At 42.4% G+C, this 18,561-nt stretch overlaps 1 protein-coding gene across 1 annotated transcript; it reads right to left on the bottom strand.

Moving 5' to 3' along the window:
* Nucleotides 1-5,084: 5,084 nt before the first annotated feature.
* On the bottom strand, nucleotides 5,085-17,907 carry ubtd1b (ubiquitin domain containing 1b). The gene is made up of 4 exons (XM_071513475.1): nucleotides 17,200-17,907; nucleotides 7,189-7,416; nucleotides 6,364-6,521; nucleotides 5,085-5,381 (listed from the first exon to the last, which is right to left on the bottom strand). The coding sequence occupies exons 1-4, from the start codon at nucleotides 17,285-17,287 to the stop codon at nucleotides 5,097-5,099; spliced, it is 759 nt and encodes a 252-aa protein (XP_071369576.1). The 5' UTR covers nucleotides 17,288-17,907; the 3' UTR covers nucleotides 5,085-5,096.
* Between the last annotated feature and the right edge of the window lie 654 nt (nucleotides 17,908-18,561).

Genomic DNA, 18,561 nt, shown 5'->3' with positions numbered 1-18,561 from the left:
TGTCATAGAGGAGTAAAGAAACCAGAAAATATTCACATTTAAGAAGCTGGAATCAGATAATTTTGACGTATTTTTCTTAAAATATTACTCTACAAAATAGTTGGCGATTAATTTAATAGTGGACAACTAATCGATTAATCGATTAATCGTTGCAGCTCTATGTCTCCACTCACTAAACATTATAAATCAAAACATTATGAATCCAATAAAAGACAGTTCAACTAATCAAACACATTCAGTCATAATGTATGGATTATCATTACATGTTCTGCATCAAACACCAGCTGAAAGGTTCCTTTAACATTTTATGATATTCAGTATTGATAAGTGGCAAGAAAAAAACCAAAAACATGGAATTACACGGAATTAAATTCAACTTAAATTTCCTGAAAATTCCAATTCAATTCCAATTCTGTTTCCTGTAAGTATTCTTTTTCAAATTCCATTTCCTCGGTTGAATCTGAATTTATGAGTTCATTCATAAAATTTACCCCAAAATCTCAAACTGTAGCCATGATGTTTACATGCTGCACTCAAAAAACACAGGAGCCAATAAGCACCTTAGGGTTCCTCACTAGAAAAAACAATCCCTAAATGGTTCCCATATGTTAGAGGGTTATGAACCACTGGGGTTCAGGAACAATTTACGAAGGGGTTCTTCAAGGAACCCTGAAGCTTACAGTTTAGGAGGAACCCCAAAACGTTCCTTAAACCCTTTTAGTTTGAGGTTTTTAGAGTGTGGAGAGCTTACATCACCTCAGTGTTCTCTTCTATCAGGTTTGACTCTACAAGCAGCAGAACACCTCGCAAATCAATCAGTGTGAAGCCTTTTTATTTTGATTGATCGACTGATTTATCGCCTCTCCTTCACCTTGTGTATCTTACAGTTTGACATGTTAAAAGTGCCACTGGTTTGTGTTACCAAAATAGGACCAAACTGTCAGTGAGGGAGTGAGGACACACTCCCAACAGTTGTCAACAGAGCTTTTTTTCCCCCAGAGAGAGATGGAGTTGCAAAAATGCTAAAATGGAAGCTGGAGGAAGAGAAAGGTTTTAGCTTTTAGTTTTAATGTTTCTCATAACTCTGTGAAAGAACAGCGGTCACGGCAACACCTCAGCGTAATTTTTTTAAAGTGACAAAAATACAAAACACTGAAACAGCCGACAGAGTGATGATCTGACCGTGGCATCAGATTGTAGCAGGCTTGTGCGTGTAATTCTACATTACCAGGAACCTGTGAAGTCAGAAAAACAAACAAAAAAAAACAAAAAAAGAAACACCCCTATGAGGTCTAGATTGTATTGCACATACATAGAGAAGTAGCAGTAGAGAAAAAAACGCTTATTCAAGTTTGCATATAACGATTAAGAAATATCCCCAGAAGAACCATTGATAAAGGGAAAGCAAAAAAAAAAAAAAAAGGCTTGGAAATTAAAAAAGGTGATTGTGATGAGCTTTAAGGCTGAAACTGAATCGAAATGATGCGAGAAAACAAGACGTGTCCCTCAAAAAAATAAAACGTCTATCCTGATGCGGGCTCCTCTAGTTTTATTCTCCGCTGCTTGACAACCGTGTGAAGGAAGGTGGGAAATGAAAACGAGGCACGTGGAGCGCTACGGTCCGGTGTGGAGGGAGGGAAAACAGAAAAAAATGTGAAACCGTCTCGACACAGGCTGCGTTCACACTGCAGGCTTCCGTGCTCGATTCTGAATTATTACTGCTCCTATCTGTATTTTTAGACGACTGTTCGTATCTATTCCGGGATGAAACCCAAATCTGATGCCAAATATGAACCGACAGCGATGTGGAAAAGACACTCAGACTGAGCAGAGCAACGGTATCAAAAGACGTCACATCTGTTTTTGTACGTACACTTCTGCTCGTTTCAACACATTTAGGTTAACAGTCTGTACTTTCGAGTTTTGACTGAATTGAGGCGTTTCTCCAGTTATTAAATACAAATTTCTCTCCATCGTTTTGTCTCGTTGTCCTCCATGCCAACACTGCTCAGCCAAGCTGCCATGGAGCCAAAATTATGACAACTGTCTCAGGTGAAGGACGCAAAATTTACTTAATTCTTAATTCTGATTTGAGTGTTCAAATACAAGTTGCATGCTGCTGGATCTGGTTTTGTACCACATGAGGTCCAGATGGAAATTGAAAATGCAGCTTTTTGCTGTTCACACCTATTAGAAAACATCAGATCTGAGTCACACATGAGGGGGGGAAAAAACCTAAATTCAGCACTTTGAGCTGCAGTGTGAACGTAGCCGCAGTGTGTTTCATGTGTTGCTACCAAACAGACTGTCAGTCAGCGTGGGAACTTCAACCATCAGCAAAATCCTGGTCCGTTTTGTTTGTGGCTGGTAAGTTTCTCTCTGTGGCAGGTAACCAAGCTGCAGGCTCTTTCCCAAACTAAAAAAAATTGTCTGGTAGAGCAGCTGCTGAATTTCTGGAAGCGACCAGTCACTGAGGATCAGTGTGTGAAAGTGTCAGTTTCCTTCTGTGCTGCTGTCATTTCTGTCACCGAGAGTACGAACACATGAAGGGATTATATCTGCAGCTAGAGCTGTGGAGGCAAAAGGCAGCAACTGCTCAGTGTGACACAGGAAGGGAATCTGTTTTTAACTGTCCTGCAAAACGACTTGTGCAATGAAATGTGATTTGACTGAGAAGTAATTCGTCTCATGTTCCTCTAACCCCAATGCCAACTAAAAGAAAAACCCCAAAAAGACACAATAAAGTGAAGTTACTGCCTTTTTCTTTTTTGGGGTAATGTCAATACATAAACAAGAAGCACCTTTCTACCGGTCCACATGAAGGTTTTACCTGACAGCTATTTGAAGATGACAAAATCGTTCGCTGTAGCGTTTCAGCTCAGAGAAGCAGACACAGGCCCTGTCACAAAATATTTTCAGAGCGATTACAAGGAAAAATGCCACCTTGCTGCATAACGATATGTCACTGCCTCTTCTTTCCGGACATAAAAAACAAAAACCTAACCTTTGTGCTCGAATTATGCTGTCAGTGGAAAAAGCTGATAATTGTGTAGCATATGAAGCATTGCACTGCATGGAAATGGGTTGTTTTCTTTGCTCTGTCGGGAAGGAAGAGGCGATAACATTAAAATGTTTCATTTGCTATTTGTTGTCACTCTTCCAACATGGCGGTGTGTCCCTTTTGACCCTTCTTTACCGCTTTCCAAACAATCCGTTACAGGCCTCAAATAGTTGTATTAGGAGTTTAGGGTGGGGGTTTACAACTTGACTATCTGTCTTTCTATTTCCAATTTTAACCCAAGATAAGTGTGACTGAAGCTATATAGTTCCACAATTATGAAGGCTGGTCTATGCTCACTCGATACAGTGCAAAGGGACAGAGTAAGGAAGCTTGGAGACAAGCCCACTGACTGACAGCATATATGGTCAGACTGGTATTAAGATGGCAGCGTTAGATGTGGAGACTTCCTTACAAGTCAATGGAAAAACTTCAAAGAGCAGGATAATCCGTTTGAGGAGAAAATCTTCCAATTCCTGAACTCTAGACGGTCTGAAAATCATCTTTAGGGAACAAGGCAGGAAACTGTGGGCCACATCCCAAAAATTCTCCATCCACTTCCATCATGTTAAACAGCCAGGTAAGGTTTTTGGAATATATTAGGAAGGTCCTAATGATGGCTGCTTACCCGACAAAGTGACAGGAAGAGTAGAAAAACTTACAAGCCACAACCAAAATTTACCAGCGGGAGCCAAATCGATCTAATATCTTCCCCCAAGGCTATTGAACGAGCCAAAACAGTGAAATAATGATTTCAGCAACTGTGCCCAAATAACTCCACACCCAAATATGTGTAATATGTGTTTCTCATCTCTTAAACAATAATGATTTGATAGCTTATAATCTGTTTACTGCAAAACAACCAAGTTGTACGCCAGCGAGAAAACAGAGTCTTGTCTCTGGGAGCTACATAAGAGTCGAGCTGAATGGTACAGAGCGGGTCAAATACATGTCCCTCTTGCCCTAAAACACACACACACACACGCACACACACTCACTCACTCACACACACACACCATGTTTTCTCCGTGTGTAGGATTCATGAAATCATTAAAAAGGCAGCAGTTATAGTTTGGATTGATCTAAGAGTTCCTGAATCTAAAAAAACGACAGAAGGCTTAGCCTAGCGGTAAAACTAGAATCTTCCAGGACATTAACCCTTTTTTTTTTTTTGTTTTGTTTTGTTTTGTCTTGTCGAAGGCACACAAACTACCACGAAAGTATAGTAATAATCTTCAAGTGTGCAAAAAAGCTCGGTTTACATCATTTCCTCAGTAAAAGAAAGAAGGAAGAAAGAAAGAAAAAAAAAACTGTTAATAGTCTTTCACTTTTTAGAGGCGACCAAGCGGCCTGGTCGCCATTTCTCTCTCTCTCTCTCTCTCTCTCTCTGCCTCTCCCTCCTGGTTTTTTCGGGAGGAGAGAGGGTTTGCAGTGCAGAGTCCCGGGACGTCGTATTCAGAGTAGAGATGTGCTTTACAACCAACGCAAACTCCTCTGCGATTTATTTTATTCCATTGGCACTTAAGTTAGCGTTAGTGCAGAAACAGAGGCAGAGGCAGAGGCAGAGTCTTGGGATGCACACCGGCAGGATCTCCGATACGATCTGCTTTTATTCGGGTTGGGTGGAGAAGGGGGGGGGGGGGGGTGAGAGGTGGATGAACCCTCATAGAGAAGTAGTAAAAGTCCCATCTGGGCGGGATCCACTTTATCTATAGACCGACCCTTGAGAGAGAGTCACACACCCCAAAAAAACCAAAAAGGAAAATAATGACACTCTTTTTAACGGTAGATGAAAAGAAAGCAGCACTTTTTGAGTTTCTCCCTTATGTTTTTGCTCGTTAAGTGTTTTTGTACCTCCACAGTTCCACTTTAAACCCATTTTAAACACCAGAGGGCGTTCTTTAAAAAGCATAAATTATCCAGCAGTGGGAGGCGTCTCTGGTCCTTCAGCGTCCCGCCACGCCCACGCTGCGCCTCCCTCCCTCCTCCCGTCCCGTCCCATTCCATCCTGTCCCATCCCGTCCCGTCTCGTCCTCGGTCAGTTGGAGGCGGTGGAGGTGTCGGTCGGGGACGAGGCAACGGCGGTGGGCGAAGGCAGGGGGGCCGGGGGGGCCTGCGGGTTGACGATGACCTGGATGACAAAGTCCTTCTGGATCTTGGTGTCCTGGAGCCGGGTCTTGTCCGTGAGCAGCTTGCCGGAGAAGAACCAGCGCTGGTGGGTGGAGTCGATGTCCTCCTGCGCCTGGAGCTGCTTCTTCAGCTGGCCGATGGTGTCGGCCATGCTGGCGCTGAGGCGCAGGTCCTTCCCCGTGGACAGACGCACCTGCAGGGGACAAGAGGGAACCAGAGGGATGAGCCAGGGCTGCCTGGAGGACCAGCAGGGTCCACAATTAACACCCAGCAAGAGGCAAATACTGGTGAAATTTGTCTTTGGCAGATAAAATCAAGAAGGGTCTCCTGCTTCTTGAGATGATATCCAGGTCAATATACAATATACAAAGATTTTGCTATTGTGAGAACAGAAGAACAAACAACTCTTTTACAAAATTTACGTTCTTATCCTTGATGAGTAAGGTAAGAGGGTTGGAGTAAACAAAGAGACAGTATGAAGAATATAAAGCTTTTCAAGGCAAGATCAAAAATGGACATGAACTAAATACCAACAACTAGGGCTGAACGATTTTGAAAAAATACCTAATTGCGATTATTTTGACTCATATTGCAATTGCGATATGATTTGCGATATTAGAGGGAATGCTAATTTTTCCATCCTTGTTCTCATTTTCATTGAAAAACGTATTAAAATGATTATGGTGTGATTTTTGCGGGGATCTGTACCAAACAAAGATGTTTTCTTAAGTCTGTAGAACTCTCTGCAGCACGACAATATTTAATTTAAAATGGTATTTTGACACATTTCGCCTTTAACAAATATTGTGCCTCCTGCGATTTGAAAATTGCAGTAGGCCATATTGCGATTTCGATAAAATTTCGATTAATTGTTCAGGCCTACCAACAACTAGAGAAAGAAATTAACCGCCATCAGTAAAATGCTGGTAATATTTTTATCCGTCACATTAATTTAATAATGATATGAAACGGACAAAAGCAGCAAATCTTAGCTTTTATAAGATAAGATAAGATAAAATAGCACTTTATTAATCCCCTTGGGGAAATTCATGAAGCTGTAACCAGCAAATGTTTGGTATTTTTACTTGATAAACGACTAAACTGATTATCAAAATTATAAATCGATTAATTTTCTGTCGATCGAGAAACAAAAACCACAGTGCGGCCGGCAGCACCTTGAGCTGGAACTCCTTCTTGGGGGCGGCGGGGGGTTCGGGGCTGTCGCTCGGGTCTTCGTCGCTGCGCTCTGAGATCAGGTTGATGGGCGGAGCCAGGCAGTAGACGGGCAGCTGGTAGCGGTTCCCCAGCTCGTCGTAACACTCTGTCAGAGTACCTGGGAGGGTTCAGCGGAGAGTTTTAGTGTCCTGGGACCGTTCAAATGCTGTTTCAGACGCTTTTTCATCCTGGCAGGAAGAAATTTCTCAGGGGAAACACTCAATATTTGTATTGTTTTGGCATGAAAATCAAAGTCAAATTCAAGTCAAATCGAGTCAAATTTTAAAATATTGAGTATCGACAAAAAGTATCAGCCATCTGTGACTAGTCTAAAAACATCTGTATCATTGGCATCAGCCTTTAAAAACCCAGGTTGGTCGAACCCTACAGTATGTAAAAGTAAATGTAACTAGGTTCAGCAAGTTCTGAGGACCATGTGTGTTTTTATATTCCAAGTTTGTGTGTGTGTGTGTGTGTGTGTGTGTGTGTGTGTGTGTGTGTGTGTGTGTGTAAATTTCTGTGTGACATGGTTTGGATTTTGTGTGCTGTTACACTCCCAGTCTGTCGGGATTGAGCAGCAATATTTTCCTTCTTCTACGGATCTTTTTATGCAATTCCCCCAAACTTTTCAAGACCTCGAAATGATTACATTTGTTTTCCAGACCTGTGTAAGAACTATATGTGCTGTGAGTGTATTGGTGTGTGTGTGTGTGTGTGTGTGTGTGTGTGTGTGTGTGTGTGTGTGTGTGTGTGTGTGTGTGTGTGTGTGTGTTTTGCGTCCTGACCGTGCGGCAGTGTGATACTGGCCCCGTCCACGATAGCCTGGGCCAGCTCGTGGTCGTTGCACTCCAGGGCGACGGCGGCGGCTTTCAGGGCGTCCCAGATCTCCTTGCGGCCCTCGAAGGCCGGCGCCGTGTCCCAGAACTCGTCCCGCTTGCTCCGCAGCTGGCCCTCCGTCATCGGGTAGTCGCTCTTCCACTTGGGACGGTCCTTTTTCAGAGGCTCGTTACGACCTGAAAGGAGGGGGAGATCGTTAACGGAAGAGGAAAAGGAGCCACCACTTCAGCCACAGATGTGATATCTGTATTGTCTTAAAGTCTGAACTTTTAAGACAATAATAATGGCATGTTTAGAGTGGTTTATTCAAACTCTGGTGTGATTATCCTTCAGTCCAGTTTGTTTAGGCCAAGTGAGATGTCATTCAAACTCAGGTGGCACCAAATAACCTCACTGAGACGCCTGAAAATGTGAGTCTCTATGTTCCAAGTGTGGAGCGGTTTGTTACTGATGCTTGGAAAGTCTCATAGTCTATCATAGTAAAATGAAGTGAAGGCTAAGGCTGAATGATTTTGAAAAAATATCTAATTGCGATTATTTTGACTGATATTGCAATTGTGATATGATTTGCGATATTAGAGGGAATGATCATTTTTACATCATTATTCTCATTTTCATTGAAAAACGTATTAAAATGATTATGGTGTGATTTTTGTGGGGATCTGTACCAAACAAAGATGTTTTCTTAAGTCTGTAGAATATGATGTGTAGGCCAGGACATCTCTGCAGCACCACAATATTTCATTTAAAATGGTATTTTGACACATTTCACCTTTAACAAATATTGCGGCTCCTGCGATTTGAAAATTGCAGTAGGCCATATTGCGATTTCGATCAAATTTTGATTCATTGTTCAGCCTTAAGTGAAGGCAAACTGTAGTTTTGCTCATATTCATCCATTTCTTTACAGGGACTGGGTTTGTTTTTTTCTTCATGTTTCGAGTCAAGGCACAGCGTTTGCACATGATATGGCCCCTATTCAGCTCTGTAGTTCTGCACCCGAAGGTCTTTTCAGATCAGGGATTCACAAGCCTTTTCAATCCAAGGACCCCCATATAGATTTGGGCGAGCCCACGGACTACCACTTGCTAAGAGAAGATGTTTGCGGTTTGATATGATTTAGTACATAACTGTCTATAGTGGTAACAGTTGAGAGTGAAAACTATAATCAAAGTAGCTAATAATAAATCCTGGAATGTGGTGAGTGAAGTCTTAGTCTAGTCTTGTCTTGTTTATTCATAAAGCCCTTTATCACAGTCAAGTCTGAAAGGGCTTTACATACCATCATATACATGTCATATATATATATATTACAAACATAAATACACTAGAGCTGCAACGATTAATCGATTAGTTGTCAACTATTAAAATAATCAATTAATCGGTTTGAGTAATTTTTTAAGAAAAATAAGTCAAAATTCTCTGATTCCAGCTTCTTAAATGTGAATATTTTCTGGTTTCTTTACTCCTCTATGACAGTAAACTGAATATCTTTGGGTTGTGGACAAAACAAGACATTTGAGGACGTCATCTGGGGCTTTGGGAAACACTGATCCACATTTTTCACCATTTTCTGACATTTTATAGACCAAACAACTAATCGATTAATCGAGAAAATAATCGACAGATTAATCGACAATGAAAATAATCGTTAGTTGCAGCCCTAAAATACACATCATATACATCCCATACTAGGTCATATACATATTTCATATACATTGTTTACTACATCATAAACTACATCATACACCATACTACACACCAACACACTAACGCCTATACGGGCAATTTAGAGTCTTCAGTTCACCTGCATGTCTTTGGACTGTGGGAGGAAACCCACTCAAACACTAGGAAAACATGCAAACTCCACACACAAAGGACCGGGGCGGAGATTCAAACCCACAACCTTCTCGCTGTGAAATTAAAACTATTTCTTGAGTTGCTGGGGGGACCCCCCTATATCGCCCCCCTCTTGAGGACCCCCAGCATCCCAGGACCACAATAGATTTCGCCTGCCTATTATTTACTGACACAGCAGAGACTTTACTGTCCTTATGAGGCCTGACTGTGAAAAGCCAGCATGTAAGGTGAACCATGGCGACTCAGACAGACCCAACCTAAACCCTGCTGTGAGCATAATGATTTGCATGGCAGGGGATCAGGACAGGAAGGACCGGAAAACAACACGCAAGTATAGATATACTGTATGGAAATAGGGGCTCAAAGACAACAACACACACACACACACACACACACACACACACACACACAGAGGAAGAGTGCAAAAGAGAGAGAGACCGACCAACAGGGAAGCAGAGAGCATGTAAAGTCTCACAATGTCCTTCACATTTAACAGTGATGCATTAGGTGACACAAAGTAGTGCAGCAATTAGCCTAATGAACCGTTAGATAACCTCCATTTGCACAGGACTAATATCACCTGGGGACGTCCGCTGATTTCTCATAATTGCACCGATCGTCTGTGATTTTAAACCCGTGCGAATCTGCCATGTTGGTAATTTGTAAACTAAGAAAATCCAGTGCAAATTATCTGTCATATTTTGGTGAAGACAGGAGGTTCCCTGATGGTATTAATCCTGTAATTTCAGCCTTGATTTGTTCTTGATGCACAATTTCTTTTTCTTCTAGACTCACCATGTCTATGTTCTTCCTGTTATGAAAAATGGAGGCGATGCGAATGAGTTTCATGAAAACGCAGAACTTGGTGGGTAATTCATTAACTACATTAGGAACCTGTGCAAATAGGGCTCAAGACTTATCTGTGAAATGTTTTTTTATTTGAGCATGTTGACATACATACACATACATGAGCACATATATCCATACAAATATACATGCAATTAGACCGGAATATGTTCTTTTTAATTTTCTTTGTACAAATGTATATAATACATATAACAAAATGCAAAATAAAAAATGCAAGAGAAATAAAAAATAAATAAAATGCTCTCTGCTAACCTAATCCCTGAACTCTATCCCTGACTAGGATAAGAAACATTGCTGGGTGTTGGTTAATTTTATAGCATCATCAGATACTCCTAGAGTAACAATGAGTGGGTCTGGTTCTAACTGGATTTGAAGTATCTTAGATATTAATTTGAAAATATTGATCCAATAGGTCTGAACTTTGGGAAACAGAGCGAAGCTGTGGAGTAGTGCGTCACATGTAGGGGAAATCTCAGGATATATTCTGTGTAACCTCTCCTTAGAATAATGAAGACGGTGCAGAAGGGCTCAAGCCTTATGACCTGAGAGAAACGTTCTTATATAGCGTCACAAGAGACAGAGAAACCTCAGCGCACCCCCCCCCCCCACCCCCGCCTCCGCCATGTCATCCGAATCTAAAATTAGGAGGTCATTCAGAGTTTGCAATATGCATGAAGCATGTGTAGCCTATATCTGTCTATGTAACCTTACACGTGTTTCTCAGCATTCAATATTCACACAAAGCACACCTAGGCCCCAGCAGCAGTCCTGCAAGGAGACTTGTTACTGTAGTTTACGTGGCTAAAAGCATGCAGCAAGCAAGCATCATGGATACTACATCACCTGAACACACACACACACACACACACACACACGTTAAACTAGCGCCAGGATGGGGAAACTTAACTTTTTTTTTGTCCACATCCCAACATGCACCAGCAATTCCAACATTTCATAGGGCTGGGGGATATGGTTGAAATCAATATCACGATAGCCTAACCATAAAACATTTTTTTGGCATCGATATATATATCACAATGTGGCTCATGTACGCAAAATCAAATGTTAAATAATCAAACTGATGTACATTGCATTGAAGTGCATGGTAATAACGTTAAGTGTGATGTCCAACAAAACTGAAATTTTCAAATAATATTCCTATAAAGTGTTTCATACCTAAGTTTGCTTGTTATCAATTTAAACAGCAGAATTGTGTGTCATGATATCCCAATATGCTTTAACAGGCTGTGAAGGAGTGAATGAGTTTTTTTAAGAGGTGCCACCCGCGGGCCACTTCAGTTCATTTTGTCAAAACAAAGATACTAAACAGGCCGATGCTCCTGTTTCCAAAGGCCTGAGAGGCAGAGAAGGCCAGCGGTGGCCGTTATATTACCGTCTTAACTGGCCGTCACACAGACCTGTCAGCTGCAAACTGGGCCAACTGGGGAGGAGAGGAGCGGAGGAAAATGAAGAGGAGCAGCAAAAAGGGAGATGTTAGCATGCATCCAAGAGGTTGTCTTTCCTTCAAACAAATTATTTATAGTGCGGGCGGCCTAAGAGGAGTAACTGGGAGGACACGGGGTGGTGTAGGATTTGCACTGGGAGCAGGGTGAATCCAGGCGAAGCGAAGCAAGGGGCTTCCTCGCTACACGCGGCCGAGGGAGCAGTGGAGATGTGCTAGACCAGTGGTTCTCAACGTGGGGTCCGGGGACCACCAGGGGTCCTTGAGAGGGTTCCAGGGGGTCCCCAGCAAATTGATGAATTGTTAAACTTCACCATTATTTCATTGATAAGAAATTAACACAATTAGAGAATGGAGAAGAATGACTGTTCTGATCATAGTTTCTCTGTTATCTCTCTACCTACAATACAGATAGTCATGGGATTCTGGACAAAATCATATCTGACAATAAAAATATTCTCAAATTTGGGTCCGAGAGGCTCTGATGTGGACTAAATTAGGGTCCTTGATATGAAAAAGGCTGACAATCACTGTTCTAGACTACAGAAGACAGATGGGATCAGGAGCAAAATTGTAAGCTGTATAGAGCTGAACAATTAATTGAAAAAAGAAAAAAAAATCGAAATCACAATGTGAACTTCTGCAGTTTCCAAATCGTAAAGGCTGCAATTAATTGCTTAAGATAGAGAGCTGTCCAAACTGAATTTCTGAACAAAGTGTTTCAGAGCTGCAGGTAAACTTTAGTCCATGAGTCTTGTAACAAAATAACTTTTCTTTAAACAATTTTAAAGTTCTAAATAAATGTATGAAAGAAAAATTTGTCAAATACTCCAAATTAGATTTTTTAAAATCAATATCTTTCGGCCCTACAGCTGTAGGATCCATATTTCCAGATACTCCAACATAAGAAACACATCCATGTATAGGAGTACATACAATATAGACAAGATGCATGTTATGTTAGTAAAAATCACCATTGTTGACCAATCTGTGGTACACAGTCTACTCTTGAGATGTGTCATCATCACTTTTTATTAGCCAAGAAGTCTTGGAAATTAACAGAAGCAGAGAAGGGACAGCGAAGGCCTTTGCAGTTTGACAAATCACTGGATGAGTTAAGATATGAAACCGAGATGAGAAATGTCAGGGGAAGAGCTTTTTCTGTCTGGCCTCGTCCGATATCTGCCACCATCCATCCTTTTTAACTGTACTGGGATCGATTTTTTTTGTATTTGTAATGTCATTGTGTTTTTATTGTGCCTTGCTGCAAGCTAGATTTCCCTCATGGACAATAAAAGTGAGCTGAAGTCTATATGGCAGAGAATGTCACATCAAACCACATGCCTCAAGTTGCCCTGCTTACTTCATATAAACGTGATTTAAGACCTTTTCCAAATCATTAGGTTCCACTCTCCACTTGAGTGTTCATCTGATCCACCAAACATCACTCATTTCAATACAACTTTAAACGGATTTGCCTATTATTCCTTTGTTTTCATCCACCTAACTGCAGCATGGGATGCAGTAGCAAGTAGTAGGAAACAATTTGAAAAGGTAATATTTTATGGAAATATGTGTGGCTTGACGGACTGGATGTATGAAAAGTGAACCGCAACGAAAAGACTAAAGCTCCTATCAGACTCCAGTCACAGTTTTAATTGCTTGAGAGTTGACTTGGTGCATGAAGAGAAGACTTGAGACTTGACTTGACTTTGACTTGTACTCTGATGACCTGAAAAGGTTTCTAAAGTCTTGACTTGAGATCTTGTGTTTGTGTAAATTGTTTGTGTAAATTACTTAAATTGAACGTGATGAGATTTGTTCCAGCAGACGACTGAATTTAAATTCTGTTTTCTGAATTTGTATGGAATGATTGAATTTATTGAAGTTGAAACTGATTATAGAAATCAAACTCATGATGCTTTTACCGAGTTTTTATCCTATTAAAACCATATTGCATTGAAAAGTCCTAGATATTTAGTTTTCTTTAAGATATTAAATTGATACTGGACTCTTGATGTGTTCTGACTTGACTTGGTGTTCTACATTTAGACTTGAGACTTGAACTTGACTTTGATCATTTACATTTAGACTTGGGACTTGACTTGAGACTTGTGCCTCAAGACCTGAGACCGACTGGGGACTCGAGCAGAGCCGACTTGGTCTCACCTCTGGGTCCAACACAAAGAGTGAACATCAGGTATCTGGGCTGCGTCTCGCCCTGCTGTATCCAAACTGTAACCGCAGCACAGAGAGGAACAATGCATTACAGACGCATGAAGCAATCAATATCAGGGCGTTTTCACCGCGCCGGGCCCCGTAAAAAGAAGTTGCCACATGATTTGAGGTTACAGTGCAGCGTGTTGCGTTTATGAGCGTTAATGGAATACGTCATAAACAAGGCATGAGGATCATAAAGCAGGGTTTCTCTGCACTGCATTTCAGGACATAAACAAAAAATAAAAAGCCACAACACAGGCCCACTTGAGGCTTACTGGCATAGGTGGCTGTTAAACCACTGTCTGGTTTTGGTCAAAGACATTTTTAACTGTTAACGCATATTGTTGCCTTGGCTCTATACAGTCATCTTAGGATATCTGACTCCCCTCCCATTAGGCAAATAAATGCAGGGTGTTTTCTATGCCTGCAGGCCTCGTGTCTGTTTCTACCTTTGCAATATCATCTTTAAAAGTAGGTTGAACAGTTGAAAAGAAAGGAAGTGCCCTCTTTAACCAGATAGACACAATCTATGACTGTGTGTGAAAAAGCACACAGCGCCGATTTCCCTGGAACACACAAGCACATACACACACACACACACACACACACACAAACCCACCCACATGCAGTCACACACACTCTCACCCCTGTAGTTGGCAATCTTATCACCACTCCAAACCACGGTCCTCAGCATTCTGCAACGGAAGATAAAAGTCCTGGAGAGAAACTCGGCCTCCGTGCCTCGACTGACAAAGCGCTCTGTAACATCCACAGAGTTGTTTTTGAAGACCTACTAACCGGGCCGCCACCCGATCGATTTTTGATCTGGAACAAATCAAATTCCCCCGTCACCGATTCCTGATAAGACTTTGGAAAATATACAAAACAACCGCTTACATCAAACCACGGCAAAAACATCTGTGTTCAGACTGTGAGCAACACAAACAAGCCACTGAAAGTCCATTCATTTCCTATAGAGCTGAGCGACCGGGGAAACTCGGCTGATGTGTGGATTAACTTTTCATGGTCATCATCGCCCGTCAACAGCCAATCAGATTTCTGCGCTTCTTTGTTTCCCTACTGATGCGATTTTGATTCACGAACAATAATTCTACCTGGCTAATGCAGAATGAACAAGAAGTTGACTCCCAGCCATTCAAAGCTTCCTCGTTCTGTGCAACTTTTATTTTTAAGACGACAGGAATAAAAGTCTCAAAAACGATGTAAGGAGAACGGTTGCATCCAACTCACTGGGGTCGACGTTAAGCTCTGAATTGATTTTTATTGAGCTTTCTGTTTTATTTACGATTAATATCTAATAAGAACTCTCTAGCGATGTCAACTCATCAAAACGATTATGAAAGGCAATACCAAAGCAGCAAAAAAAAGAAAACATGATTTGTATGAATACAGCTTAATTTTCAGAGCCTCTTTCACTGCCCAAAATCAGTCAGAATAGAGCAACCCATCAACCAACATACAGACAGAGGCCGCATCAACTGGAACAAACGCCGGGGACAGAACCAATTACCGAGCTCTTCCACCCAGAGAAAAACGAGGACCAGCTCCTCACAGCATGGTGAGAACTAGAACCCATTAACCCAAATTGTGAAAACTAAGATACCGGATGAGCTTTCTACTGTATCTGACCTCGTCCTCTCGCATGGCGCTCTGTACGAGGGCGCGGCAGGCAGAGCGCATTCAGTCCCGGTGGAACAGCCAGGCGGAGACGGAGCGGGACACGATGTGACTTGTTCTTTTTGATCGAAGCCTCGCAGGGAGGGCCTGTTGATACCCATCAGGGTGGGAAATTACCACCAGCCAAATGGCAACAGCTAGGAATATCTTGGCTGTAGCAGCTAAGTTTGTCTAGTTTAGCCGCCAGTCACTTTGGCAGGCAACAAAATCACTTGGAGGTCCTGTTCAGTTCTACAAATATAGCTGGTTGAGAAAATGTTGAATAGTTGGCTTGTCAGTTCTGTGATGCACCAGCTACTACAAATTTGATTTACTTCCCTGATAGCAATGCAAAAGGCAGGGACTGAACCTTGAAAACCTCTCGTCTTTCTCATGTCAACTGAACACAAAGCCTAGGTAAAGGCCGCCACACTGAGAAACTTCCCATCCAGTGAGCTGGAGGAAGACGACAGGACAGAAGCAGCAAGCCAATGAGTCACACAGACACTTATATTGCCCAACAGTCAGTATAAGGAGAAGTTTTACCCAACATGCTGTTCTAGACACACTGACTGACAGTTAGAGCAGTGAGCTGAACCTTATCCCAGAGCTAATCTGACCGCCGAGGGGGAAATTCAGTTTCTCAAGAGCCTGGGCCATCGATTGGGTTCAGTGAGATTCCCCAGCCACTTTCACTGTTTTACCAGCCAGCTATTTTTTTTTTAGTTTTTTTTTTTTTAAATACAGTAGGATCTCCTTGGTTGGTTACCTGCCAAAGTGTTTGGTAGTATTGACACAGTTACCAGCCATAGCCAAAAATGTACCAGTACTTGGTTAGAGGCTGATGGTAATTTCCCATCCTGAGTGAGTTTACAATAACAAGTGCAAGCTTACATTAGAGCCTCTAACTGCCTCTCTGTAGTTCACAGTAACCATTTTCATGTGTCAAACCATCATGTCTCAGAAGGTCTTGCTTAGTTTTCAGTGGCATCACTGTCTGAGTCGCAACTATGTAGAAATTCAGTATTTCTGCCAACTCAGCTGTGTGGCGCCTGCGTCATTCAGTTTGGTCTCCTTGTAAATATAACATTTACTCTGGCTAAGTGCTTTAGCAGCAATCCAAATTCCATCTGTCATTATCAAAGCCAAGTGTAAAAGAGCAAAACGTGGCAGTCGGCCAGTGTTTATCTTCAGAAGAATGTTATCGTCGGGGAAGGTAAGTAGCTAATGGACATGACCTGAAGTTCCCTGACTGGAATAATGAGCGTATCAGGAAAAGTAACCTCCACTTCAGTGTCACCAGTTACAGTACGCAGGACGCCCTGCTTGGTCGCAAACTCCACATCAACATCACGTTCCACAGGGCTACAATTTTACTATTTTCAAGCTAGTAGCTGTCCCAACTATCTTACTGTAGTGGGATTAAGGGTGAGGTTGGAAATTATTGGGTGAGAAAGTGTCAGGCTAAGTGTAGGTGCAATGTCAGGCTGATGTAGGCGTAGAGTAGGTGAGTTTATCTGATCAGTGCTGAGAGTCAGTGGTTGTTGGTCTGCAACTGTTCCCAAGAACTGAGTGGGTGTAAAAGAGAATGCATTGGACTGATGGATAGTACTGCATGGTGGGGGCAACTACACACTTTTTCTTTGTTTCCATTGAATTAGCCAACAACGTCTCTCTCAACCATGACACATGTAACACGATTTTGCAATGCCATCAGTGTGAGGAGGCATGAGGAGTAGACAGAGAGCAGGGACTGCTGGTGTTGCAAGGAAAAGGGACTTCTTTTTTTTTTTAATTGTTAAGATCATGTGAAGTACCCCACCCCCCACCACACACACACACACACTTCCCTTAACTACAAAACCATCCTCACCTCCACGTGTCCTGTGCCCCCTGCCACCGGTCCTGGACGCACCGTGGCCCTGTGTGTCTTCCCGTTCTCTCCCGACACATCCTCCCATGGTTAGCGGGCTGCAGGCTGTTTCCAGACGGCTCACTAGCTGAACAGGGGCCCCATCACAGAAGCCGACGACTGGCTAGATCCTAGGAGAATGGGGTGCAGATCCAGGGTGCACGTCCGATAAACTCAGTGGCAGCGAGAAACACGGAGGTTTTGGTGCTTACCAGCGCTAACCCTGTGCCGACGTGCTAGATAGGTAACTTAGTGGTTACTTGGCTAACGTTTGCTACCGTGACTATTACTGCAAATAGCGCTCGCCCGGAGTAAAAGAGTTCGCTAGCCAGACTACTAACCCATCAAAATATCTACGTGACAGTTGTTTATTTTCAACGCTAGGAGGTAACTAGCAGCAAGTCCATTGTCCAACTTGCCTGTTAAGCTAGTTGGAAATCTTGATGTCCAACACTAGTCCAAACAGTTCTGACTAGGAAGCTGAGTCGCGCACCTTCCCTGCTAACAAGCTAACAGGGCCAGCTAGCTAGCTAACGTTAGTAAACACAAACTTCCGCGCACTCGCGATTATTTCCCAGCGAGCCGACTTTCTTCAAAACACGGCGTCAGCGGTGGCTGCAGTTTCCCGCAGTCCTCGGCGTGCCACTCCGAGCATTTGACGTTGTCTCCTCTGTTTTGTTTCTTTAAATCCCCCCACTTCCCTCTCTGTTGGTGAAAGGTGGCTAGCGGCGGAGCTAACGCTAGCAAACCGACAACTTTTCACGCCTGCGCGTGCTCGAGGCGAGGTTTCGGGTTCTCTTACGTCACGACGGACGGCAACAGATTAAAAAAAAAATAATAATTTTAAATTTCCTTTGGGCGGAAGCAAAGTGAGCGGTGAACTCTCATACGGGGATTACCATGGAACGAAATGTAATAAATACATCTGGATAACGTTGCATTATTTCATTCATATCTTGGAAGTCATTGCTGCCTTTACTGTCTCCTCGTAATCTGGAAGGAATTCGCGCATTCAAGTGCCTTCCGTCGGAAATAATAACAAAACGGGTTCAGTGACAAAAGTAGTTTTTGGTGGTTGTCGTTTTATTTTAGAAACAAAGCGGCGCAGAACCATTTTGTGCTGAATGGAGAAAATTAAGAGGAGACCATAGACGTCTGGCATATGTAACTGATGTTTTAATTAATTTTCTTGCCCTAAATTGCTGTATAGATCAATTTTACCATCGGTTGTTGACATTGCTTGAGCTCCCATTCTTTCCCTAAACGTCACACCTCGGCAACTCGGAAATCACGATCGTACATGAACGAGTCACTTTCAGTAGA

Source organism: Centroberyx affinis, unplaced genomic scaffold (genome assembly GCF_046629955.1).
Source record: "Centroberyx affinis isolate AG114_WGS23_722 - 3 ecotype Tasmania unplaced genomic scaffold, CSIRO-AGI_Caff_v1 ptg007199l_1, whole genome shotgun sequence".
Classification (NCBI taxonomy): domain Eukaryota; kingdom Metazoa; phylum Chordata; class Actinopteri; order Beryciformes; family Berycidae; genus Centroberyx; species Centroberyx affinis.
The sequence above is the reverse complement of the archived record's forward strand: the minus strand, read 5'-3'. Positions and strand labels throughout refer to the sequence as shown.

Coding starts and splice junctions, on each gene's coding strand:
- ubtd1b (XM_071513475.1), bottom strand. CDS start 17,287: ATGGGAGGATGTGTCGGGAGAGAACGGGAAGACACACAGGGCCACGGT. Junction 6,522..7,188: donor CAGTATCACACTGCCGCACG/GTCAGGACGCAA, acceptor GAACCCTCCCAG/GTACTCTGACAGAGTGTTAC. Junction 5,382..6,363: donor AGAAGGAGTTCCAGCTCAAG/GTGCTGCCGGCC, acceptor TGTCCCCTGCAG/GTGCGTCTGTCCACGGGGAA.